The sequence below is a fragment of the Felis catus genome, chromosome C1, assembly GCF_018350175.1.
Source record: "Felis catus isolate Fca126 chromosome C1, F.catus_Fca126_mat1.0, whole genome shotgun sequence".
Lineage (NCBI taxonomy): Eukaryota > Metazoa > Chordata > Mammalia > Carnivora > Felidae > Felis > Felis catus.
Genome location: NC_058375.1, coordinates 218,377,710 through 218,404,897, shown reverse-complemented (window position 1 = coordinate 218,404,897; position 27,188 = coordinate 218,377,710). Strand labels below are relative to the sequence as shown.

Below are 27,188 nucleotides of genomic sequence, written 5' to 3'. Positions count from 1 at the left end.
ACCTGCCGTTTGTCGGTATGCGTGTTTGGTGTGTGTAAACACGTACACCTACGATCATTATGTTTGCAGATACGGATGCCACGTCAGCCTACTGCGGATATCCCGGGGTGGTCTTTGCTCAGGACGGTTCTGTCTCCCCGTCCCTGGCAGAGCCCCACAGAGCCCTGGGCCGATGTGCTGAGTTACGATGATCTAGCATTTCAAGTGGGGGCTCTCCTCTCCCCTTGGGAATAAAAATCTTGCTGAAAACTTCAAATCACTCAAGAAAAGCGGGCTATATAGCGACTGGTCTGCAGGGGAATCGGTTTATTAAGTCTCCCGGGCCCGACACCTTCATTCCCTAGAATCAGGTGGTCTGCAGAACGAATTTTAATGAAGGTAAGGAGGGTAATTTAACTGCTGGTCGAATACGAAGCCCGGTTTAACAGACTGTCGAGCCACCGCTGAAAAGTCTGCTGCCTTTTTGCCCTGCGGTTTGTGTAGAATCCCTTCCGACCACTCACCAGCAACAGATAAATACCATACGTATACACGAGACACCAGAAATCCTCTGTTCACCCACGGTAATATCTGCGCCTGTAAAAGAACGCCCCGTGGTTTTTAGTATTTCCTGTAATAAAGAGGAGAGAGAACGTGCACCGGGGCGTGGGGGTCTTTTTAACACAGCTTTGTTCTGCGCCATTTCACCTGATACCGTCCACGTAAACGTTATTTTTGTAATTTGCAAGACATCAAATGAGACAAAACACCTAGGACCACGGCTGGCTCTTTAGTTTAAAAAAAGTTCAAAAATAGTTTTAAAAAAGCCTTTGTTCGAAACACATGATGAACTCAGAACGTGGAAATTTCGGATGCGTCTAGAGTAGAGACCAAGCGAGGAAAAAAGGAAGCCAGTCTCCCCTTAACCGTTGCGTCCCACCTCTCGTGGGCATGTTAGGGTGGGTGCCGCTTTGTGTTTCTGAGTGACAAAGGACACGTGTGCTTGCCAGCCCTCCTGAAATAGAAGTACACGGACCCCATGGAAAGCGCCACCGAGGCAGGAGCCGTCGCAGTCCCCTCAGCTGCCACCAGATGGCAGCCTGGACAGAGCTGAGTGGGGCAGGTCCTGGCGCCGCAGGCACCTGCGCTCACTTCATACAGCCCTCCTCACCTTCCCCTAAACAAAGGGACAGACAAGTCACCTGGGGGGCCGTGGGTTCGATTTTGACAAAAACACTGCACTTTACCTCTGAAAGTAGTATGTAGAGAAACAGAACTGAAAAACGTGAACACTGTCCTAGCCGCCGCCAGACGCGGTGTGGGGGGCGCCACGGTGTAGACACGGAGCAGAGGGACCCAGGAGATGCTGTCGGGCGCACCCACTGCCAAGGCACCAGGGTGCACGCGAGCCTGGGGCCTGGGACGAGCCGCAGGGCCTCCCTGAGTCAGGGCAGCCTCCGGGAGGCCGGCACCCCGTTACTCCCCCGTGCCGAGCAGTTCTAAACATTTCAGGTCAGCGTGAAATGTTCACAGCAACAGATTTATGAAACGTGTGTGCCAGGATTTTACAATCACCACTGAGCATACACAAAGGCCTCTTCTGAAGTCTACTAGAAATAGTCACTTCTGAAAAATTTCTGTTGAATTTTAAATCATGGCAACTCTTCCCTCTCACACACAAGTGCTCACGGTAGCACGTTAAATGTTTTATTAGTTCCAAACTTCCAGCATCGCGTCTATACGAGCATGCCAGCAAGGCTCGCTCAAACGGGACGTCTGCCGAGGCCTTCCCTGCCCCAACCTGGACTGCCCGGCTTCCTCGAGACAGAATACAACATGTGGGCATGGACGGGCTCTAACAGAGGGGCCAGGCACAATGGAACTTTCCCCATGGTGTCCCCGACCCCCCAGCTGGGCAACCCTAGAGCCCGGATGGGAAACAGGACCATAGAAGCAACATCAGCACACGGTCCCTCTTGACAAACAAAGGGAACACTAGTGAACACTGCTCAGAAAACACCCACGTTCAGGGTAATTTTCCTTCAAATATAAATAAGCAGTAAAGTCTTCCATTAGCGTGGAGATTTCTGCTTTTCATGCAATCACTACGTTCTCCTGAATGACTTCTCCTTGAACTCCTGTATTCACAATGCATGACCTCTTTTTCCACCTGGTCCCCGCCCCTGCCTCTTCATACAATGCAGAGGAGGAGTCTACAGTCTTGCTTTTCTAGCTCAAACCGGCTGCACGCTCCGTCTCTCGTGTTTTCTCTACATGCACACAGGGGGACATGAACCGGGGCTCCGCTCAGGACATTTCTGACGGATGCTTTAGAACCTGGGCAGCTTTCCCTGGGTTCCCGGAAGGATTCCGGGGCCCCGACGACACAGATGTGCGGGCTGCACCAGCTGAGGCCCTCTGATTGCGTGGGCTCCAGGCCCGGAGTACCAAGCCTCCTGATTCCAACTCGGAGAGCTTCCTGCGTCTGTCCCCAGGAGTTTTACACTGTATGTGTGCTGTTTGCTGCCGGCCTGTCTCCTCCAGTCAATGCATCCGTGAGGGCTGGGAAAGGTGCGTCTGCTCAACACTGTAGCCCTGTGCCTAGAACATTCCAGGTACTCAATAGCTTCCTCAAGGGGAAGACCCCAGACTTGCTGGAGAAGAACATACAGCTCATGTACAGGATGGGAAAAATGAGAGTAAGGTCAAAGACATGTCCTGAGACCGGGCGGGCGCCCTCTCTGCTTTCCTACAAGGCCGAGAGGACCAAGTGGTGGGCGATGTCTTTGGATGCCGAGGCACCTTTCTTTTCAAGTGGGACAAGCTATCACTTCTTCCATTCTGGTTACTTTTCCTCTTTAAGAGTGCCCCCTCCCCCATCCCCTGGTGCACCAGGCTTTCTTCCACACCCAGCCTTCTAGAATTGTCCCTTCCTCCCCTCCCCATCCTATCTCCTTCCCAGAGAGACTCCTGTCCCCTGTCCTCCCTCACATTCCCCGCCTCCCCCCCCACCACATTCCTGATGAGTCATCAGGCCATGGATCAGGGGCCACCGACCGGCAACAGCAGGGATGCAAGTGACCAGTCCCTGGTTCTTTGGGCGCCCAGATGGAGCTGGAGAATGGCCCGTCGCACACAGTCTGCGAGATGCTGACCTTTGCTCGTTCAACGTGTCAACAGTGTGATGATCCGCTGACCTTTGTGAATGAGCACTTCACTCAGGGAAGGGAAAAGAGGGTTTATGTGTTTGTAACGAACTGGGAAGTTAGCTCAGCCTCCCACACTGTGAGCTCTTCTGCCCACCTTCCCTTCAGAGCTCGGGGAAGCGACAGGTAAGGACAGTTACGTTTCCTTGGCTGTAAACACACAGAATTAAGACGAGGGAACGCTTTGGAGTCGGGGGGCCCTCACAGCCTCTGTTCCCGTGGCTTTTCCCCGTCAATGGCGCCTGGAGAGGCTCCCGAGGGTGTGGGCTCCGAGTCTGGGCACAGCTAGGTCACAGGGAGGCTGTCCATCGCTGGTCACCAGGTCCCAGAGGCACGTTTAACGCCCACCTCTCTGGTTACGGTGACCCACTAAACCCACTGTACGTGGGTAAAATTTTTCACAAACATGGGAAGCGTATGGCACAGAAATTTGTATCTGATCCCAGTCTCCTCAGTCAAAGGGAGTAGACAGAGCCCCGTTATTCTGTGACTTCGTGATGTCGAAGAAGTCAAATAACCGTGGCATTTACAGCTCCATGCGTCCCAGCGGTCACCCCAGCGTTGTGCGAAGGGAGCCCGGGATCCTTCGCGAGCCAGGCCACAGCCACCTTCTGCCAACTGCAAACACTTTCATTGGTTTCCAAAGGGTGAGCGAGCGTGCGAGGGTATCGTGCCTAAGGAAGAGTGACTTTCCGCTAAGTTCATCGTGGGAACGTTTTATTCCCAGGGGTTCTAAGGCTGCACGTGGCTGAGCCTGTATCTGCTGCGCTACCCCAGGCCACGAAGGACACCACGAAGAGTGGACGTAGAGGGTGGTGTACCGTGGCCTCAGTGAGCAGGGATTCCCTAGTTCACAAGAACTGCTCTTGGGTCACTCATGGACGACCCACAAAAAGCAACCTGCCCGATTTTAAAAACCGAAGCTACGTGACCTTGAACGACAATGATCTTCCTCTTCCTGCAACTGGTCCTTGTGGGGGCGTCTGGCCCCCACACCCCCCTGCGAGCACCTGAGCTTTCGTTCAGGCCATGGCTTCTCCTATTCTCCTCAGCACCCCTCTCCAGGATGGGGGTGCTCAAAAGGCCGTGAGGGGGCTTCGGTGGGCGTGCGAAGCGTGTGCAGAGGCAGGTACAGGCACCTGTGTCGACACGGAGTGGGGAGTCTTCATTTCCACAAAGAAGCAGGCTCTCTTGCTAGAATCCTCGTCCCTTTGGTCTATCTCTTGTGTCCTCATCCTCGACCGCACGCGCTCAGCTCCCAGGAATCCCTTTACTCGCTTCCCCAGAAGCAGCTGGGATCTGTATTTGCGTGAAACCAGTGCCCAGCGGCACATCTGTGCAAGCGGGAGATCTCAGCCCCACGGCCTCTTCTCTGATTAGCAGGAACGCTTCCTAAATTTCAGGCATCAACACATCTAATCGTGGTGTTGTGTAACTGAGTTGAGAACCACGTTCAAGCTTCTCCCTAAGTGGGGAGCAGAGCAAGGGATCCACTTTGCCCATTTTGCCTTCTTATAGCCGGGGTTTATCACGGAGGGTGCCACCGTCCTCTGATGTGGCAATCCTTACCGTGCGGGGCGGGCATGCATGCCACACAGCCCCAGCTCCTGCCCACCGGACACTATGCCTGCCCACTTCCCAGATGTCCTCCGGGCAACTGCCCTGCACGGCCTTCCTATAAAGAGACTGCGTGGCGACCTCGTACCAAACGTCTGAAATTGCAAAGACCCTGGGAAAAATACGTAACAAGGACACTGAAAGGCTGGGGACTAGATGGTGAGGAACAGGAGGGCAGCCCTGTAGTTTTCTTTCTTTTCTAAAAATTTTTTCAATGTTTATTTTTTGACAGAGGGAGGGGGAGAGATAGAGAGAGAGAGAGCGCGCGCGAGCATGAGCAGAGGAAGGGCAGAGAGAGAGGGAGACACAGAATCCTCTGTCAGTACAGGATTGTCAGCACAGAGCATGACGCGGGGTTTGGACTCGTGAACTGCGAGATCATGACATGAGCCGAAGTCACATGCTCAACCGACTGAGCCACCCCGGTGCCCCTGCAGTTTTTCGATACTGAGCAACTGGGGGGCGGGGCAGAGCTAGGAACACCACGACCCTTCTAGGCGATACTTGATTTTAAAAACTATCCGGGTCCGGTAACAGACGACATCACAAACACAATATTAAAAACCAATCCTTCCAACTTTTCACTCATAAAAAAACAACACGTTAGTACGCCTGGCTACATTTCCCCCCACTGGACAAAGTTTCCCTCCTTCCCAGGAAGACCCCAGCCCCGAGCACCGTTAACTTCTTGATAACCGCTAACTTTAGATATTGAGCAATGCAATTCTGGTATCATGGAATAGTAATATTCCAAATTTGGGAGCATTTTTCCCAATTGTGTCTTTGCTTAGACCTGAAATAAATCTTAGGAAAGCCCTCCCACTTTATGCTGGGTTTAGGTTTTTGGAGGTGGAGGGTCCCTTCTGCAGGACAGCGAGGTAGAGAGCAGAGGGGAGGAGGAGAAGGGACGAGCAGGATGGTGGCCGAGCAGGACAGGACAGGACGCACACTCACCACTGGGCTGGCCCGCGCCGAGCTGGCTCTGGAGGAGGCTCGGGAGCTGGAGTTGAGGTGGCCGCCGCGCTCCGAAGGCTGCCCGCGCAGCCCGCCGCCGGGACGCAGACAGAAACAAAGGGACAGGGTCAGCAGGGATCAGCGACAGCGGAGGCCCCCACCAGCGGCCCATTAGTAGAGGTCAGCCACGTGCAGTGCGGAAAAGACGGGTGAGCACGGACACCAGGCTCCCCGTGAAAAGGAAGGCTGTGTCTCCAAGCTTCAAATAAAGGCCCGCGAGGAACAGAAAAAAAAAAAAAATTAGTCCTAGTATCAAAAGGACACAAAATTCCTGGGGAGCGAGAAGAAAGTAACACAAAGCGTCCGTTCAAGTCGGCTGTGGAGTCACGCCTGCTTTACGCGCAGAAAGCCACCTCGTCCACGCAGACAGGTCTGTGTATTTGAGAACATGAGTCCTTCCACTCGAGCATAGAAAGTGACAGCCGGACAGGGTGCTTGGCTTTTTTAGCAGGGGAGAAGTTTGCTTTCTCTCTCATTCCAAGTGAAAACAAAGTAAGATCTAGGGTTAATACCAAATCAAGGCATGGCCCAGATTGCCTGGTCTGGTGGCCTGAATGAAGGTGTCTGTCTGCCTGCACTTCCTCTCTTCCGGGAAAGGAAAACATACCAAGTAGCCGATCTGGAAGCTTCTCCCTCTTAACTTCGATTTTTATTCACCTTTGTTCCAGCCCTAGACACGGTGCCATGTGTTTTTGTTCTTGTGTTTTCAAGTCTTACTTGCCTCTTGAGCGAGGTGGGAGGGGAGAGGGAGCCGGGAGGCAGGATCCGAGCACGCACATGACTGAGGACCGCAGTCAGCCAGCGGTCTGTGGCGTGGCCTGAGGGACGTCGTCCCAGAGACCTGCGCAGCCCAGCGGTGAGCCGCTCCATCCAGCCCCCGGGACACCGTGCACCCTGGCGGGCGCGGACTGTTCTCTGCCCTGCCCACACGGCCCCCCGGGGACGTGCAGGCCTTCTCCCTACTGCTGTGCTCTAGGCACAGCACTTCAGAGGTGCTCGTGATTCTCATCTTAAACACCACCTTTCAGCTGGCACATCTTTCCACCAGAATGTAATCCCCTGAGGACAGGGTCTTTGTCTATTCCCTGCTGAATTCCCTGCAGGGACCGGACGAGGCCAGGCACAGGGTGCACTTAAGCAATACTTGTTGAATGAACAAAACCAACTTCAGACTATAAGCAGCCAGACCCACCCTACCCCATCGTCCTTCTCGTTTCTTTACCCCATTAGTATCTATTGTATACTTACGCTTACAGGTGCACAGAAAATACAGCCATACGTACACCCTATGCAAGAATCACAACCACATTTGGCATTCACAAGAAACTCACCACCATTCCTAGTCTCACCTTTTGCTCTATTGGTCAACATAAAAGAAAATACCCAAGGTCAGTGCTTTAAGGCAGAAGAATTTTCCTTTTGGGTTCACGGTCACAAGCCAGAGGAAAACTGTCCTAGAGACAAATCCTACTGCGTTCTAGGTCATTCGTGTCCCGGTTCACCATGCAGAGATAGGACAGGTTGTGGTTGACCGGGCTTTTTGCTGGCCCACGTTTTTCCAAACGCTTAGTCAAAACCGGCTCTCAAGTCAACTGACCTGATCTCACAGGGAAAAGTAAGTTTCAGTTCAGTATCACCCGGGTCCAGGTGCCACCTTCTGAGCAGCTGGTGTCTGAGAGCCAGTGGGGCTGATGCGGGGCTGATGTAAATTATAAAGATCCTGTCCAGGCCTCATCTCTTACTGGCCATGGGACCTTGGAAAAGCTAATCAGCCTGTGACCGGGGACATGGAATCGTAAGGACACTGGCCACACAGAGGTGCCAAGGATTATGGACATCACTCTTCCCCGACTTCACTTTCTGCTACAAGCAACTTGCACGCTCCTGACTCAGAGCGCACTGGTGGTGATGACTGCTCCCCAGCGTGTCAAATTAACTCCCGCCAGTTCACTCACGGCCACGAGTCCTTCCCCCACCTCACACACACACACCTTACGGATGTTGAGGAAGGTATAAAATAGAAAGGTTTTCAGGCAAAACAATGGTACTTAAAAGTGAGCCAGTCATTTAGTTGTTAAACTGTAATTAAGTCATTTAATTGCAAACATGCACGGCAGTGGAGCTACCTTCCTGGGGAGGCTAACAGAAGCTGGACGCTCTGGAGGTGGGGACCAGCATCCCAGAGCGGGATCAGGACCACCCTGTGCAGGTGGGGGGGGGGGTCAGCCTGGGCTCAGGTCGAAACACAGGGTCCCCCCCCCCGCTCCACCCTGCATTGCAGGACAGGATGTGAGGGATTTTCAACCCCAGGGTCCAATCTGTCCAATTGAATTCAACAAATTCACGCGGGGCTCTTTCTGCGTGGGAGTGCAGTGGTAAGCGCAGAAAGAATTTGTTTCTGTTCCCTCTGACTTCTTCGGCATGGTTTGATGCCAGGGACACGTGGCTAGATTTTAGACATTTGTGCTGTCAGGACAAGAAGACCTTTCACTTCCTTAAACTTCCCGAACCCCATGGCTCCCAGGTGGTTCCTCCAGGAGGCAGAAAGCACACAAGTAAGAGTGCTCAGCGACGCCCCGGTAAGAATGGGGGGAGGGGCGGGTGGTCTAAAAGTCCACCTGCAGAGGCCATATAGAAGGAGAGTGGATGGGACACACATCCTGCCTGATCCGAAGTTCTACTTCGGTCACAGGAGAACTACCCAGGGCTCGCGACAAGTTTCATTTTCTTGAAGAATTAGTATGTTGTCTCTTTTCTGATAGAAGAAAACCATTTCGTTGCACTTTATCCATCATATGCAGGCCAGAGCTAATGCACGCATTAGGCATGATCTGTGAGCTTCTTAATGGCCTACAGACATGTTTAAGAACTGAGAAAAAGACAATACAGTGGGCTCCACCCCATTTAAAATGTTATGTAATAAGGGTGTCTGGGTGGCTCAGTGGGTTGAGTGACTCTTGATTTCGGCTCAGGTCATGATCTCAGGTTCTGTGCTGACAGGGCTTGGGATTCTCTCTCTCTCTCTCTCTCTCTCTCTCTCTCTCTCTCTCTCTTTCCCCCCTTCCCCCACTCGGCTCTCTCTCTCTCCATCTCTCTCTCAAAATAAATCTTAAAAAGAATAAAATGTTATGCAATATAAAATGGTTAATTAAATGTCAACAAAAACCAATGCTATGTCAATTAATTATTGGGTTTCGATATTTATAAAAATTACATTCTAGAGAAGGCTGTAGGTTTGATTGGCTTTGTAAGGATTCCTGAATACTCATGAAATACAGTAAACCATAAACTGGATTATTTGACCACTTAAGTAGCCCATTAACACCGAAAGCAACATTATAAAAGCACTTTCAAGCAGTGGTTAGCAAGCCATTATATTTCACATGGGGCCTGGGTACATTTTCACAGGACCCGAGGGGGAGCCCTGGCAGGCAGAAGGACCCATATGGTCAGTTGCCATTCAGTTTCTGCGGCCCCTCAAGATGGGCCAACTGGTTTCCCGCTTCCACGGACTGACTCCATTTTTTCTATTTTGCTTCCCTCTTTCATTCATTTATTCACTTGTTTTTTTCATTCAACAAGTATTTCTTGCACGACTAGCTACATACACCCTTATGTGATAGCCAAGTCTGTCATTTCAAATCCTTTGAAGAGGTGGAAAGACAGCAAAATAAAAGGAAATTATGTACGTGTAACATCCTGAGTCTCTAATAAATCTGTTCATCTTCCTCAAGTATCCAGAGGTGAAAATAATTTGCAGCCTGTGGAACTCCCCTCTTCTCCCTTTTATTATTTTAAGGGCACCTCACTACTTATTAGTACTGTCAGCGTGTTGCATGAAATCAGCGGATGAAACTCAGTTGAGGTGGGTCTTCTCCCTTGAACTCAATGTAAACTGACGTGTGAGGACACTAACCCGCCAACCAAAGGCTTCGCGATTCCCATCATCCATGACCCAGCCTCACTATAATGGGAAACTGAGATGAGATGGTGTTTCCTCCCTGTAACTCTGGTTAGTAATCTCCAGGGGTTGGGACTGTGCCCGGTAAGCCAGTCAGGGTCATGCAGCACACGGGAGAAAATTCGGAAACCACAGAAAATGCCTTACAGCATAGGAACCGCAGGCACTACCCCGCCGTGTCCCGCCGGGACCGATGTCATCGAACACAGATGCCTGTGACAAAAACAGACTGTCAGGTCAGGGAGCCCTTCCCTTTCCACCGGTGCCCAGAACACAGGAAAAGGGAAGCGAAGGAGGTCTGACCCGAGAGAAGAACACGTTCGGAACAAATCACGATGGAAAACAAGCAGGGAAGGCCTTACACCACCCACAGAGGCCAAAGCTGTACGCAACAGGGTCATGCAAAGATCTGAGAGAGAAACGAGTTGCTGTTAACTGGCATGCAATGCAACCCCCCAGTAGCTCCTTGAAACGCATCGTTCTGAAAAACGTTCCTTGCTAAGGAAAAACCTGTTAATCCAGATTTAAAGTGAGCAGATAATTCAAATATCCTGAATTCTGTCATGGCATCCTCACGCCTGAGGTGCAGAAAATTATGCTAGTATGAAGAAACTTCGGGATGCAGCAGTATGATAACGATAGTTCAGTATTTTGTAATTCTTTGGAAACTGCTAACTAGAAAACAATACTTGATTAACCTGGAAATCTCACGTAATTAGGCACTGAGGGCGAATGGGGGTTTACAGGACTGTGCATGGCCGCACCGAACTTTGCCCGGCTGAAAGGTGCTTGGATTCCCCTCTCTCTCCTTGAGGACACAGCTGGTTTGTTCAGCCAGTTATATGTGCTAATTCTTAGGGGTGAATTCTGATGAAAATTCAGAAGCTTACTAGCAATACAGTAGAACTACTTTGTTTAGTGAGGGTTTCCTGCAAGGGGGAAGTGCCTTGTATTTAAAACTGGAAATTTACAAAGTCATAGAGTGCAATGGGTTAACATGTTGAGGTTACCAAACAAATCAAAAGCCATCTTGCTTTCTGCCAGCAGAGTAAGTAAATGATGTCTTTGCTCCATTCCTGGCTAATAATCCTATGCGAGCACGTGTCTTCCCGGAGCCTGAGGCAGTATGACAGCTAGGGGAGAAAGAATGCCCAGATCCAGCCAAAGGGGACTGACAGACATCACGGGTCCTACAGGCTCCTTGTAAGGAGGGAGCTCTCAGGTGGTGACGCTGCAGACATGCGCATCCACACTCCCAGAGCAGGTGTGAGAGGCGCCTGGCCCCTAGGGGGCCAGTGGGGCCCGGATAAGTTGGGGGATGGGGCGGGGGCAGGTCAGGGGACTGTGGGGGGGAAAGGGGATGGGGGGTGAGGGCAGGTCAGAGGACTGTGGGGGGGGGAAGGGAGGTCAGGGGAGTATGGGGGGGAAGGGAGGTTGGGGCAGGTGAGGGGACTATGGCTGGGTAAGAAGGGTTGGGGGCGGGTGAGGGTCAGAGGACTATTGGGGGGGAAGGAAGTTGGGGGCAGGGGGGCAGGTCAGAGGCCTCTGTAGGGGAAGGGGGATGGAGGTGGGGGGGCAGGTCAGGGGATTGTGGAGGGGAAAGGGGATGGGGGGGTGGAGAGCAGGTCAGAGGACTGTGCAGGGGTGGGAGTGGGGGGATGGGGCGGGGGCAGGTCAGGGGACGGCAGAGTAGGGACGGGGAAGGGGGCGGGGGTGGCGGATGGGAGGGAGGGGCGGCAGGTCAGGGGACTGGGGCAGGCAGCACACGCACCCGGTAACTTGCAGGAGGCCGGGCAGCACTGTACAGATAGGAGGGCTGCAGGACAAGAGCGAAAGGCAGGTTTTAAAAGCCTTGGAAAACAGCAACAAATAACAGTGACAAGATAATCATGATGCTTTCAGTAATCACGACAGCTGAACTGTCGTACAACAGAAGGAAAGAAAAAAGTCGACTTAGGGTTTTCAGCAAATCACAGAGACACAAATCCGACTTTAAAATAGTAAACGTCCCCAGGATCTCTGAAATAGGACTATTTTCTAGTCATTTCTTTTCAGGCATTCCTGGAGGAAAGAGTCAGGGAGTGAGACCGAATGGTGACAAGGTGAAAATGTCACCAGCAGCAACCAAACCCCACAACTCAAAATCCCAGGTTAATAAAGCACTCCAGGGTGTTAATACATCAATTTCCACACAGGAAGAGAGCTGCGGACACAGCGCGTCTATTTCCATCAAATGATCCCAGTCCCGGTCTCCAGGAGCCAACAGGAGCTGTCAAGACTGCTCCAGCCGGCCAGGGCTGGCACGTCCCTGTAACGGGGAGCCCACACCCACACCCATATCCCGACCCGGGCTGAGCCGCGCCTGTGCGGGCATGTGCCCCAGTGAAAGGGCAGCTCCTGGCTCGGCCAGACCCGGAGTTCCAGAATAGGATCATGACTCATTTACAAGCAGAGGCCACGTAAGCCCGCAGTGCAGGGCCACCAAGAGGGTCAGGGAATGTGCGGGACCCAGGATGAATCACTCAGCAAGGCAGGGGAGACAGCAATGCAAGGAGATATGGTTCAACCTCTGCGGGAGGAGGAGTGCGGGGCTCTGACGCTGAGTTCCTTGTATAGACAACGGGCTCCTGTACCTACAGCCCAGGGCCTGACCCGCCCACCCGCCTTGTGAAAACAAAACAAAACAAAACAAACCAGGAAACAGAGGGGAGACTGAGCCAAAGAAATAGGGCTGTTCTCCCACTTCTCAAAGATGGAGGAACCAGATTAGGCACAAAGGCTTCCAAATTGCTTCCTGGACACATTTACAGGAGAAAAATATTTTTAAAGAAACACATGAAACCCCAAATGGGGAACAATTCCTGGAAAAGGAGGAGAGAGCCCCAAGAGACCAATTCTTTGGGCCTGAGCTTTTGGAAATATACACTTAATAGAGGCTCCTTTTTCTATATAAGGTCCTAAATGATTTTGATAATGTCTTACAACATTGACAAAAGTCTTAGCAAGTTAGTCAAGCCAAATAAAACACCTGCTAAACTCTGCTCTCTGGACTTGACATGGAAGAGGTTGAAGTATCTTCGTACATTTGATCGGAGAGTGAAGTGACCCCACAGAAGGAAAGAGGAAGGGAAGCGGGTGACAAGGAGGAGGACAGACCTGGTTTCCGCTCTGGGTAGACAGGAGAGCAAGGCCGCCCCTGGGAAGCCCGAGGTCCGAGCAGGAGAGTCCCTGTAGTCAGAGAAAATGGGAAGGAGGGGAGAAGGGCTCACAGCTTCATTTCACCTCAAAGGTACAATGGTATGGCGCGTCCGCACACAACTACCTTCTACGACAGAATCGGTTAAGGGCATGCACTTACGGAGGAGGGAGAAAGGAGGACGATCAGAAGGAAATAAAGACGATCCGGTTAATTGACAAAACTAGGACACGGGACCAAACCAGGAGTTCTGAATCAACAAACAGGCAAAACTACATTTCATTACGTTTTAACCGACAGCCAGACCATAGGGGTTTGAGAGGTCTTTGTAATTTGAGCTCTGGGTTTTAAAGTTTGGATGGAAAAATTCAAAACTAAGGATTGGCAGAGGTAGCAGCCTTTATGTAATAAGATATTTCACTGGACAGGACCCCTGACCTGGCTTTCTTAGTCAGCTATTCACACAATGCGTATGTGTTCAGGATTCACAGAAGACGGGGTCTAATTCAGGGGTCTAATTCTGAGACCAACAGTCTATGCAACGTCTCTGGGGAATGCCACCATACAAATTGTTTCCCCAAATAAAATGCTTTATCCAAATGGAAGGCTCCTTGAAGAAGAAGCCAGCAGCTCCAGATTGTCATCTTGGCAGTATTCTGCTAATTGTACAAGCACGGGACAGTCCTTGCAGATGAAGTGGCTCCATTCAAGTAGCCTGATGGCACCTGAAGATACCCTGCCATCCCCTCAAGGTCCCATAACTTGTGCCTAACATTCCTCTGTCTTGCATAAGCTATCCCGCCTGACCTGAGGGGCAGGCAAGTGGAACTCTGGAGGTGGGGTGGGGGGACGGAACAGGGGGGAAATGTTCTAACGTCTGACACAAATATTGAGAGGATGGTTGAGAGGACACCGTGTGTAGAGGCCATCTTGTCAACCCCTCTGTGGGACGTGGAAAGTGCCAAGGGGGAGAAGGCGTCCACAGCTGTGGCCGCCATGCCAGGGTGTAGGTCTGACAAATCTGGAAGACTGGAGAAGTCATTTAGAGGAGTCTTCAACACTCCGTGCTACCTTAATATCTTTCTGTTTTAGATTTAACTAAAATGAAACATGCCCATGTGTTTTGCAGGAATAGATATAATACCTACAGAACACGGTAATTACCAGAAGATTCTGCCGGTTGGTGAGTACAGTAAGACCTCGGGCAGAACAAGGGTGGGACATGTGGCCTCAGGAAAGTTCTGATGTTTAACGTTTTGAATGGATCGGCTCTAATTTTGACTCCAATGTGGGTTATTTCTCTTAAACGAATTTAAGTGAGTCGGATCCGTGCTGAACTGGGGTGAATAATTCACACCCACATATTAGCTACCTAACACCATTGTCTACTTCAGAGCAAGTTTCTCAGCTCAGAAAGTGACGAGGAAGTCAAGTTTTCTGGACGACAAGGTGCTCTTTGGAAACAGCAAAATCTCCCACTGAAATTCACACAATACACAAAAAATTCAAGATGGCGAAACCCACCAATACTTTGGTGATTACAGCTGATCTTGTTTTCAGTCAAAATTCACCTACTGGGGGAAGAAAGGGTGGAGTTCTTATTAACATATGGGGCTGAAAGGCAACAGTGGAGTTTGGAAAGTGGACAAGCAAGCTGATGGGGGAATGGAAAGGCCAGCCGTGTCCGGAGCCCCCTGCAGCAGGAATGAAAGGGGGCAGGGGATGAGGCAGGACAGGGGAGAAGGACCAGGAACCACCGGCTTTAGCTCCTTAGTTTCTATTTATTTTTCCCCCATGTACTCTTCGAGGTTCAGTTCACATCCTTTGTTGTGACACCCCTTTCTCCTTATTGTCCCATTTATGCTGCACCAGCATATCTGGTAGCTGGGTCTTCCTTCTGTTCTACAAGTAAATGCTTCCACAGTACCGACCTATCTCACGCGTTACCTGTGTGATCTTTCTGTGATAGTCCTGCCCACACCAGGTTCCCTAGTGTTTGCTAAGTGAGCATGAACCTGATGGAAAACAAACCTTCTCTATGAGAGCTCTCACGTAATTGAGAAATCTTTGCGCCCATCGAGATCGATGCATGTCCTTAAAGTGTGGGAAGGAACTCTACTGTGTAGACATCTGAATTTGGATTTGATGTGGTTTTCATCCCTAGTCCAGTCTGTCCCTGAGAAACTGCCACAAAGTTTGCATGCACCCTACAAAGTAATTCTGTTTTCAGGAACTCTCAAGGAAAGAATGATAAGGTTTTCTTCCCCCCCCCCCACCTTTTGATTACTTCTGACTACAAACACCCACATGAATGCTTTCTTTCCTTGTACCCAGCTGAATGCAAATAGGGATTCGAATGCAAGACAGTGGGCTAAGCCTGCATAAAATACATCATGTCAACTACTGCCCCCAACCTGACCTCAGCATCCACCCAAATGAAAATTAGTAAAACAGGCATGAAAAATGAAAAGAGAACTGAATTCACACACAACACTGCATGCTACAAAACCTGTGGTTTTTGAATAGAGGATGTGAAAAGATTTAAATGAAAACCAACCAACGTCTCCTCTCTGGCTGATGACAAAGTAGAGAATCTGCCCTCACCGCTGCTGCTGTAGCTGGAATTCTGAGAACCAAAGAAGACATCGTAAGTGGTGAGCACTTCCTCACTGTCCCCCAAAGCACCACCTGTCCTGGCCAAAAGGCAAATATAAAGTCACCAATGTATAAAATCACACCGGTATCAGTGCCCCAGAAATACCAATGTAGCTTAAGAATCAAGACACTCGGCTACGGCAGAACTTCTTAACAACCAGAGGTCCTAAGCTGTATTTTGTATTTTGGTGTTTCCATCCCCGCGATGTCTTATGGTTTAACTCGTACTGTTTTTCACAAGATTTCAGCTCTCAAATTACTCGTAATTACTTACTCAACTCAATCTCCTGATGAGCCGCCTGTAACTTCCCACCGGGGACTTTTCCTTATTACATACTTTGTTAGGTAACGAAGATGATGTCTGGTGCAATATTTTCCATCTTTCCTGGGCCTGACACAGCTGATGGCTCAGCTCAGCCGAACTTGCAGGGAGGTGGCTGCAGCCTGAGCAAGCTGCACCCATGTAGCCGAGAGCCACCCCCCAGACCCGCAGCGGTCTCCGGGGACTTGGCGTATACCTTATAAAGGTCAGAGTCTGCACGGGGAGGCAGTACGGATGCATGTTATACACAAGGCGTAAGATGCTCATCGATACGGTCAAGGTTGTTCTCCTACGGAGACTTTCAATTCCTTCACGGAAGAAAGAGGTGCTTCCAAACCCTTGTGGTCAGTCTGGCTATTTTATTCCTCCCCATGGACGTGTGCTGCTGGCCTCTGTGAAATGCCTCCCTCCCTTCCAGTCTTTTCTCCAAGCCCATCCTCGCCCTGGGACCTTCCCACAGAACTTGCGGCGTGCACGTACGCTATTTGGTTCTTCAATTGTTCTGTTTCCTCACTGTTTATGAAATCAATTTTATGTCCCGTTTTACTCTGCAGTGAGCAATTTTACCAACAAGCTCTTTTGCATTTGATTTCTAGAGGCATTGCTCAAATCCTAAACCAAATCAAAAGGTTTAGCTTTTTTAACTTACTGTTTAGCTTACCGTTAAAACTTACTGTTTCAATGTAAACGTCAAAGATTAAGAAATATAGACATACGGATGGCACATAGCTCACTGATGCTACCTCGTACTGACCGGGGTACTCTAGAGAAGAAGGTGGCATTGGGTAGAAAGAGTGGATGATGGAACTTCTCAAGGAACTGCCAGCTCTAAGCGATGATTCTTTAGGATCAATTATGGGGAAAACTATGCCTCTGGGGGAAGAAGTTGCTCATTAGCCAACATAACCCCAATGAGCAGTCTGGGGCCAGCAGAGTCCTGCCGCCTGTCCTGTAAAGCCAGCTCCAATCAGTGCACAGGAGACACAGCTGTCCCCACCACATGAGGACAGAATGGTATGCTGCCTGCTTCCATCCCCAGACGGCGGCCTTACCTTAAAGGAAAACATAACAGAACTGGAGGAAATCCAAAGGCCGTCAACATAAAAAAACATAAATAGGAAGACACGGCCTTTAAAAGGGGAGGGTTTTTTTAGTCCGGAATGAGGAGAGTTTAGATGAAACGGAGGTGTATGCAATCCTTAAGAGGACGAGAGGCTAAACTCATCAGCCAGTTTCAGAAAGCTACAGTGGGACTGGGTAACCCCTCTGACACCTGAAAATAGAATTCAAGTGCAGATAGGATATATCTTAATACAAGTAAGATAAATGAGAAGAAACACTAATTATATAACAGTAAAATTTACTATAAGATGAAAAATAAAGCAAGTGTAGGACTTGGAAGATTTTAGATAATTTAATGTACAACGGGTCTGCAAGTGGGTCATGAAACTTCATTAGAATATATGCAGTTTGTGACCTTGTGAAGTCCTCGTGACCTCCCTGCTAGATAGATCCAAAGGCCTCCCCTTTGGAGGTCCCTCTGCTCCTTTCTCCCACCACGGAACGTTCATGACCCTGCCCCTTCTGCGGTCTCTGACCCCTGCCCTGGGAGCATTCCACGGTCAGGGTCCAGGGGAACACGGACTCGAACATACGTGTCCTTAAAATGACCAGGGAGAGGTGGACACAGAGAGAGAATGTCAGATGGGAGGTATACTTGAAAGCTGAATATACTTACTACACGCATTCTGCATGTACACCCAGGGCCACAAAATAATGACAGAGTGAGTACTGAATCCTACATATTTCTAAGCTGAAGAGATTCTTTTTAACATCCGCCTCTTGCATTGAGACTTAGAATGTCGGGAAGACCAACTTTCTAAGAATGTTTCCCAGTTGAAAACCATTAGTTTCCACTCATTCACGTGCTTGGCTGGGGGTGGGGGTGGGGAGAGACCCTTTATCACACGGAAAAAAAACAAAAACACAAGGAAGCTAAATGTAGCAATATTTTCTTTACACCGCTGCAGCAACCTGGTTGAGTTTTGTGTCATGCGCATTTACTATACTGACCCTGCCAGATCTTCTATTCAGGGACTGGGATCCATATGATTCTCCATCATAACCATTTGTCTGTTTCAACGAAGAAAAGAAGAAAACTGACATCAGTGTACAAATGAAGACGCAGGAACACATCAGCAGGGAAGCATTAGCTGGGCTGCAAATTGGGCTTCCTTCGTGGAGCGAACGGATGACAGGCCCAGGACAACACAAACCTTAGCATGCCCCTAGATGCTTCCGTGCTTCTGATCTGCTCTGCCGCAACTCGGGGGGGATCGGACACTCAAGCTAATCACACCCGCCCAAGTCCCTGTTACTTGTCAGTACAGGTCACTGTAGGATTGCAGGCAATGCCCAGCCCTTCCCGCGGGGTGAAGCACGTGGCCACGGGTCCACGGCTGCTTTTCCTCGGCAGTTTTCCCGTTTCCCGTTTTACGGGGGTGCCGCGGGAGTCCTAGTTTTCCGGCGGCCTGAATGCCACGGGCAAGTGGGGTAATGCCTTGGCCCACGTCAACTAGCTTTCAGTTGTTGGTTCACAGGGTTAAGTCCTTGAAAGTCATGGCCCGGTACGAAGTTGCATTCAGAAGATTCAGAAATAGCTTCTGCTCAATCTATAATTCGGTGCAAAAGTTCATCATGGAAAAAATGTTTCTCATGGGGGTAGATTCTCTGATTAGCTTCTCTTTCTTTTTTTAATGTGTGTTTATTTTTGACAGAGAGCGCGGGAGCAGGGGAGGGACAGAGAGAGAGGGAGACACAGAATCTGAAACAGGCTCCAGGCTCTGAGCTGTCAGCACAGAGACGGACGCGGGGCTTGAACCCGCGAACTGCAAGATTATGACCTGAGTCGAAGTCGGATGCTCGACCAACTGGGCCACCCAGGCGCCCCTCTGTCTTAGCTTTTCATTCATCCTGTCTTCCAACTTTATTTTTCAGAGTGAAATCTGAGGATGCATTTCATGATTTCCTCATTTGTCCTCTAGAAAAGAGAATGATTGGGACCCCACCTCCCTTCTCTCCTCACCTCTGCACCCACGTTCCACCAGCCAAAGCCTGGCCTATCTCGAATTGCTCTCATTCTATAAGGATGTTTCTGCTGATTTAAGACAAGAGCTGTTACATGTCAGAGGCCTGACCAGCTCTCGAGATAGAAAAAGGAAAACAGTGAGGTGGGGGGTGGGGCTCCTTCGGTTGAGCGGCTCAGGTCACGATCTCATGGTTCATGGGATCGAGCCCCGTGCTGGGCTTTGTGCTGACAGCTCAGAGCCTGCTTGGGATTCTCTGTCTCCTTCTCTCTCAGCCTTTCCCCTGCTGGTGTGTCCTCGCCCTCAAAAATAAATAAACGTTAAAAAAGATTAAAAACAAGGAAAAAGGAAAGCAGTCCACAGAACTGGTAAAACCGGAAGGAGACGCCAGGGGTCGTGGAGGTGAGTCCGAATTCCAAATCAATGCTCTATCGTGTGACCTTAAGCTGGCTGCTTAATCCACTGACACCTCCACTTCCTCAGCTGTTAAAAATGTGCCTAGAAATACATACTTTAAATTTTTTTTTTTCAACGTTTATTTATTTTTGGGACAGAGAGAGACAGAGCATGAACGGGGGAGGGGCAGAGAGAGAGGGAGACGCAGAATCGGAAACAGGCTCCAGGCTCCGAGCCATCAGCCCAGAGCCTGACGCGGGGCTCGAACTCACAGACCGCGAGATCGTGACCTGGCTGAAGTCGGACGCTTAACCGACTGCGCCACCCAGGCGCCCCGAAATACATACTTTATAAGGCCACTGGGAGGGTTAGACCGGATTAAAATGAGTATCCCGAGTGCCTGAACCGTGTGCCGACAGGACGGCTGAGTGAGCGCCCGTGGGAGGGACCCAGCACCCACGAGGAACGGGAGCCTTGCTCACGGGGTCGGGCATCGGGAGACCGGTTGGCAGGTATTCTGCAGCTAGACATTAATGAAGAATAAAGAAAGGGATTTCCAGACAGGTTACAAACCCAGGTTCATGCCATCCTGACTATAAAACTATGTATTTACTTTTGTTACAACTCAATACCAAGTCAACTTGAAGTTTCTAAATGAAACAAAAGGGTAGGTAGACATCCCTCAACTTTAAATTTCAAACCTTGGGGCGCCTGAGGGGCTCAGTCAGTTAAGCGCCTGATTTCGGCTCAGGTCACGACCTCACGGTTTGTGGGTTCGAGCCCCGCGTCGGGCTCTGTGCTGACGGCTCGGAGCCTGGAGCCTGTTTCGGATTCTGTGTCTCCCTCTCTCTCTGCCCCTCCCTCACTTGCTTCTCTCTCTCTCTCTCTCTCTCAAAAATAAATATAAAAAAAATAAATTAGAAAACTCTGTGAATAACATTAAAACATTTCTGGAATAAATTTGATAGGCAGGAGTTTTACTCAATCTAATCTAATCTAATCCCTTTCCCCACTGGCAGGATTTTCTGATATGGAAACATGTATCAAGGACTTGGACACCTTTCCTATCTGCGTAGAAACTCATTCCTGGGAAAAATTAATGTAACAAGAAAGGCTAACATCAATCAACGTCTGATGCCTTTTCCTTTACTAACAAATAAGGTAAAATATATTACATATATGAACCCTCTGGCTTTCCACTGCTGCTTGTGAAATACATCCTTCCCCATGCGAGTTCTTCCTTCTGGCCTTCTCATTTTCCAGTGTGGCGTGCAGCCCAGAGCAGAGGGCCGTGAAGGGCGGGAGGGCAAATGCGCCCCTCATTGTCACCATTTCTGTCCTAGCCTTCCACGGCCGTGCAGGAAAAACTCCCCCTTCAACAGCTCTGTGGAACACCCACCCTTTCTGTTGTAGTGGAATTCTGCCGTGGGGAGTATATTCCTAGAACGAATTCTCCCATCCACAGAGCTCATGGACACCTCTATGGTGAAAAGTACTTTGACCTCTTTAAAAAAAATTTTTTTTAATGTTCCTTTTATTTTTGAGAGAGAGAGAAAGAGAGAGAGACAGAGCGTGAGCAGGGGAGGGGCAGAGAGAGAGGGAGACACAGAATCCAAAGCAGGCTCCTGGCTCTGAGCTGCCAGCACGGAGCCTGACGCGGGACTCGAACTCAGAACAGTGAGATCACGACCTGAGTGGGAATCAGATGCTTAACTGACTGAGCCACCCAGGCGCCCTTAGAGTACTCCGACTTCTTAAAGAACACCACCCACCTTTTCCTCTTGGCTAGTTTTTATGGTGGAGCTGTTTTTATGTAGCAGAACAGGTTAAGGAGAGTTGAAAATTAACCTAACGCATCGGAATAAAAAGTCCATAGACGGGATACCAGCTTCATTTTAAGTCAGGGCTCTGTTTAACTTTCTTTGCTCTACAGGGCGATTTTTCTTTTCTTTTCTATTTTACTTTTTTTAAATGTTTACTTTTTTTTGAGAGAGAAAAGAGAGACAAAGCGTGAGTGTTGGAAGGGCAGCGGGAGGAAGACAGAGACTCGAAGCAGGCTCCAGGCTCCGAGGTGGCAGCGTAGAGCCTGACGCAGGGCTTGAACCCGTGAGCCGTGAGATCATGACCTGAGCCAAAGTTGTTGGACGTGTAACTGACTGAGCCACCCAGGCACCCCTACGGGGCAATTTTTCAACACCCTTACTGTGCTAACCACCTGCATCATGGTTACCTGGTGTGCATCTTAGGACCACGGCACCCTGACCTAGGCAGCCATCAGAGCACCTAGAGCTGGGGGCTGGGGAAGTGTGTTGTGATAAGATTCCCAGGTGGATCTCACACACAGCAAACACACACGAGCACTGCTATCAGAGAGAACAAAACACAGAAGACACCAACAAATCAGCGTTTTCTAAAAGAGTGTAAGATCCAAGCGTAAACGTCCCGTCGCAGCCAATTATTCCAAGGGAAACGTGTGATTAGTCCCAATGCCACCAGCCACCGTGCCGGGCTATCAAAGCAGCGCCCCTCACGTGCAAGCATGCAGAGGGCAACAGCTGTCTTTTCTGATGAATGGTGTTAGATTACTTTTACGGTGAGTCGACAGACAGATCACGTCCAAGGGTATGGGAGATGGGAAGCGAAAGAAGGCAGGCAAAATCAAAACCCTGAAGTGCAGTCTTTGGGGCACTCAACTGAGTTTGAAAACAGAATGAAAACCGAAAAATAAAAATGAAATCGGAAACGCGTTTCCGTGTCTTGCTAACACACGTAGCCACTTGCTCCCCCAGGGACTGGCCCTGACAAACAATTTGCTTTGGGTTTAGCATGAGAAGGCTAAACATCTAGAAATCTGCTGCTGATGTGCTGAATGGTGGAGAATGGAAGAACTACGAGGACCGGTGAGGACTGAGGTCACTGTTAAGTGCTGTGGGACGCTGTGTGAAAGCACTTCCCGAATCTAATCACGTGCCCCTGGGCTTCCCACGCTCCGTGGCGGATCCGTCCCTGTCCCTCGACGGCTCGATCCATAACCAGCAGCCCAGCAGGAGGCTCGGGGCTCACCAGTGCTACGCAACTCTATGGCGCTATTAAATTATCGTCTTAGAGGCAAAAACACGTTTTAAAAACAGAGATTTGCCACGTACCTTTGAAATGCGGTAGAATGAATGAAGCCCAAAATGCTCTAGAAAAAGTCCTAAAAATGAAGCCGCGTCTAAATTGCTACAATCCCTTCAGTACGGAAATCACTTTATTGCTAATTTCTGGCGAGATGAAACTTCTCTCCTTTTTAACTTGTCGTTTAAATTTACAGGTTTTCAGAAAGCATGAGGTGCAGACAGACGGAAGTAGGAAGGGAAACTCCGAATTTAAATCGAAAGCCTTCGTTTTTGTTACTGGAACAGCACTTTTTGGCAAAAGGGCCGGATCGCACATTTCATTTCAACGGACAGATCAGAAAACGACGGAATTTTCATTAGATAAAGTAACTTTGAACTTAATCTTTGAAAAGCAACGCAGAGGCTTTGGGAATTCCTGATCTGATCTGAGTTCCTTGAAAGCAAGGTGCCCTCCCCCCGACTGGTGCCCACAGCTGTCAGCACACAGCTGGTGCTCAGACCGCGTGGTGAGTGTGTTCACCCTGAGGACCAGTGAACACCAGTGACACGCCCAGGGGGCTCTGGACGCAGAGCGCTCACTCTGGTGGGGACATCTGCCCTCCGGCCCGTCGTCCCCCGAGGGAGTCTGGGGGACGGCACGTGTGTCTTTCTGGACAAAGACATACTTGGCTTTGTGGACAAACACAGCCACGAGATTAGTGGAAACGCCATAGGTTATTACATATCACACAGTAAGTACTATTAGGATCACGCCCCAGCATCTATCCAACCGTCTCACCCAGGCGTAAGGACCCCCATAATCCAGGTCAGGCTGTGGCTGTCGGCGTGCGGATGGAGAGGAAAACAAGAGAAAACAGAGTTGTCAAAGATCGGTGAGAATAAGTTAACTCATACATCACAAGACATAAAATACAAGCCAGGCGATCTTGAAATCTTCACAAAATTACATTTTTTTTCAGGACTTCCAGGATCTTGTGTATTTACAAAAGGAACAGCATCAGAATGAAGCCATCATAAAATGCAGTAACACTAACTCAAACTTCCATGGCAAGGGTTGCTGTAATTCACGAAATCGGACTGAGCAGTCTGACCCCCTCCTCTTATATAAGACCCACTCTATTTATATTAGACAAAAGGGGAACACCTGCATCACTCTCAATTTTTAACTAAGAAAAATGAAAGTCTTAAGATGTCCAAAAATCTAGGTTTGCTGAGAAGAAGGTCCATGCAGACCCCAGGGAGATAACATTTTCCTGTTTGGGGTTTACGTCGCTGTCAGTGATGAATGAAGAAGGCCTATATTTTGAGAAAGTCAAGAAATAAGAGACCTGACCTCTGAACTTTGCAAATGGAGGATTTCAGAATATTAAGGCACATAAACACAGCATGAACTGACCCTGTACAGACAGGGAGCGAGATGAGCTTTCTCCCAGCAGCACAGTTGGCCCAACAACCAAAGGCGGTCAGAGCGTCCAGGCCCCAGAGGACCTGGGGACGGATGCTGTCACCTCCTCGCTGCTCTGCGCTTGTCCTGAACCCGTCAGAGTTATGAGGTCTGCCTCTTATCTCCAGGATCCAAGTGCTCAAGTCTGTGGTTTTTAAAGAGTGTTATTTCACGAGATCAGACATATCACGGGGAAGAGCGGTGTAGGAAACCACCCGGCTGAACATGAAAATCCCATCCACGGTTGATTTTCCACTTTCTCCCCCTCTCTTATTCAACGTCCAGGTTGTGGGCCTCTTCTCTAAAATGTGACACCTTAAAACAAAAATGCTTGAAATCTTGGCAAAGAACGGCGTCTAGCAAAGAAACGTAACTCATGTAGGTTAAACTCATTGAGAATGAAATGAAGGCTATAAACACCCTAACGCTCACTAAGACTGCAATCGTTTTAAACTCCCTGGGGTCAGGAGACTTTCCGAGAACATTAAGAAAGCGACAAATTCTCTTCCCAGAAAAATGCAAGTGTACCCCAAATCCCGAATACCAAGTGGGGAGGATCAAAGATCTGAAAACGATACGGTGATAGATTTGGATTCTGCGGCCGATTTCTCTGCTGTTCTCTCTTGGGCCTGCATTAATCAGGTTTTGCTCTCCCCATTTCCACCAAAAGTCTCCTTGTCAAGGTCACCGACGTCCTCCACGATGCTAAGGCCCTCGGTCCCATGCTTACTGGACCCCTCGCTTCCTCCTGGAAACAGTATCTTCTCCCGGTTTCAAGGGCCGCCCTTCTCCTGGGCCTGCTTACTCCTGTGTCTCCTCCACAGATTCTGCAAACTGAGTTTTGCATTTATGATGTGTTGGTTACATAAAAGTTACTTCCTCTGGCCTCTTGTCAGAGAGAAGGTCTATGAGGAAGTGACGACCGTATGGCTGAGGGGAAAGTTTCAGAGTGCGGAGCTCTTGAACAGACCTCACATCTGAACCGTTACTTTCTGGCAAAATCACTTCGGATCTGTTTTTGGCACCTGCCAGGGCAGTGACAGTGACTTGCCTGACACCCCAACAGTGTGTTATCTTTATAGCTGACTGTTGTGAACAGCCGACGAAATGCACGCTCAGCGGCCACACAGGAAGTCTAGGGCTGGTGGGGCGCCCGGGTGGCTCAGTCCTTGACCATCCAAGTCTTGATTTCAGCTCGGAACAAGGTCTCATGGGTTTGTCAGTTGGAGCCCCGTCAGGCTCTATGCTGGCAGCACGGACCCTGCTTGGGATTCTGTCTCTCTCCCTCTCTCTCTGTCCCTCCCCTTCTCGAGCTGTCTCTTAAAATAAATAAACGTCAAAAAAAAAAAAAAAGTCTAGGAGTGATACTATAATTTAATTGTTAAGGTGGAAACAAGCTTTCTACTCCATACCGTCCCCAAGTGAAATGGAGCGGCTGCATTGAGGCCTCCTTCTTACCAGCAGCGACAGCGACAGCAACCCTGGGGTGATACCACGGACATGCTCGCAGTCATTTACCGACTTAAGGCACGAAGCAAAACGCAGTTTCTCTGCTTCGCTTCCCAAAGCCCTCAACGTTCTCCAGTCTAATTATGAAGGTTTTGGGAATGTTTACGGAAAACCACGCATTCGTCTCTGCCAGCCATCAAGCTGTCAGTGACGAAGACGTTCCATCGCCGCTGACCGAAGGAAGGACTTGGGCGAGCAGACCCGGGTCTCAGGGATCTGACCTGCTCTGATTTCCCACCAGGTCGCCTGCTGCGGTTTTCAAGGAGCTACACAAGAACAGCACTGAGTTACCAGGGGCTTGAGCCGAGATGCACGTTTGCGGGGAGCGTGGAGGCAAGCGGGATCCCTTCAGGGCACCAGCGCCGCACAGAGACGACTTAATCGGGGCGTGGCAGTGTTGTGATGCGGAGGGATATAAAAACGTTACGGTTTGCCCACGCGGGCGAAAGACACGACAAAAGCGCCCGCGTTTACCAATACTCTTTCCGCACCACAAGGAAACATGCCACCAGTGATGAGACTTCAGACGAGCGGCTTCCCAGATACTGGTAACAAGACTGCGGGGTAATGGACGCGAAATCTGACTGCGGGGACACAGGCGGCAAAGGATGTCCACACAGACTGTACCGTGCAAACCCGGTCATCCTGGTTACTGACCCTCAGACTTCCACGACTACCCACTGACATGCGCTCGTCTTCGTCGGAAGCCTAGTGAAAGAAAGGATGAAAACAGCCATGAAGCATAATATAACAGCATAAAAGAAGCCGACGTCCGGCTTTCAGAGGGGACGTGGCCCACGACACCATAGCAGGGCCCCAAGGTAGGTGACTCTGGAAATCTCAGCACACCTGAGCCTCTGTCTTCTCCAAACGGCCCCGTCTGTGCGCCTCTGTTTACAGAGGGCTGTTTCTGGATGATACCGCTTTACGTTCATGTCATTTCTTTGCTGGCAACCTATAAACACGTAGCCTCAGTGCGTATCACTCTCAAAATTATTCATGGGTATTCGATAGCAGAAAGAGCATTAAAACTGTCACGAACATATTAATATTCAGAAGTTTCCAATGCTCCCTTCACCAAGTTAGGTCAACAGGCTAAAAGCCTTTGTTTAGGTAATAGTATCAGTATTAATTTCTTTTATAAGCATCACTAAAAGACACACACGCACGCACGCAATTTATGTATTTCAGCCACTACAACTACAAATTAGACTTCAATCAAAATGAACACAGTACTAACCGATGTGTTTCTTCTGGATCTACGCGAATAACGCTCACTGTCTTCCTACCAAAGCAAGGGAAGAAACAGCATTAAAGGTCAGGTACAGACAGAGCAGAAGCCTTAGTCCGCTGGTATTTCTGATACAAATGTCACATAAATATTTTCTTTGCTGTCATCAAAGCCTTCAATTAAACCACTGGGGAAGGATGTTCTCTTTGGGCGGGGGTACGTAAGCACACAAGTAATCTGCATCTTTCATTTTGGCTTTAAAAGCATGTGTTGGGAGAGAGGTTGGGCCTTAGTTTGTCCCTAACCTCTACTGTGTGGTCCATTTAAACTAGTCTACTTTTCCCCCTACATTCAGAACCTTATTCTCTTTCCTTCGGGAATCAGAAGATAAATCATTTCTGGAAAAGATCCCATAAGGGTGTCACCCCATCTACTGTATTTTGTGCATTCTGA

The 27,188-nt window shown here is 49.6% G+C and overlaps 1 protein-coding gene across 50 annotated transcripts in view; it reads right to left on the bottom strand.

The window, feature by feature from the left end:
• Positions 1 to 27,188, bottom strand: part of LRRFIP1 (LRR binding FLII interacting protein 1) — a 140,610-nt gene that overhangs the window by 29,975 nt on the left and 83,447 nt on the right. For 8 of the 50 annotated variants that reach the window (XM_023259899.2, XM_023259902.2, XM_023259864.2 and 5 more), the window contains 9 exons: positions 26,745 to 26,789; positions 26,132 to 26,212; positions 23,330 to 23,368; positions 18,024 to 18,083; positions 15,531 to 15,599; positions 12,934 to 13,005; positions 11,549 to 11,593; positions 9,925 to 9,990; positions 5,757 to 5,834 (listed from right to left, as the gene is read on the bottom strand). The exons of 9 other annotated variants lie outside the window; for them this stretch is intronic. In XM_023259899.2, the coding sequence (XP_023115667.1) occupies positions 5,757 to 5,834; positions 9,925 to 9,990; positions 11,549 to 11,593; positions 12,934 to 13,005; positions 15,531 to 15,599; positions 18,024 to 18,083; positions 23,330 to 23,368; positions 26,132 to 26,212; positions 26,745 to 26,789 (555 nt within the window). The remainder of the gene's footprint in view (positions 1 to 5,756; positions 5,835 to 9,924; positions 9,991 to 11,548; positions 11,594 to 12,933; positions 13,006 to 15,530; positions 15,600 to 18,023; positions 18,084 to 23,329; positions 23,369 to 26,131; positions 26,213 to 26,744; positions 26,790 to 27,188) is intronic. 33 more of the 50 variants (XM_023259888.2, XM_023259890.2, XM_023259896.2 and 30 more) reach the window with 24 other exon arrangements.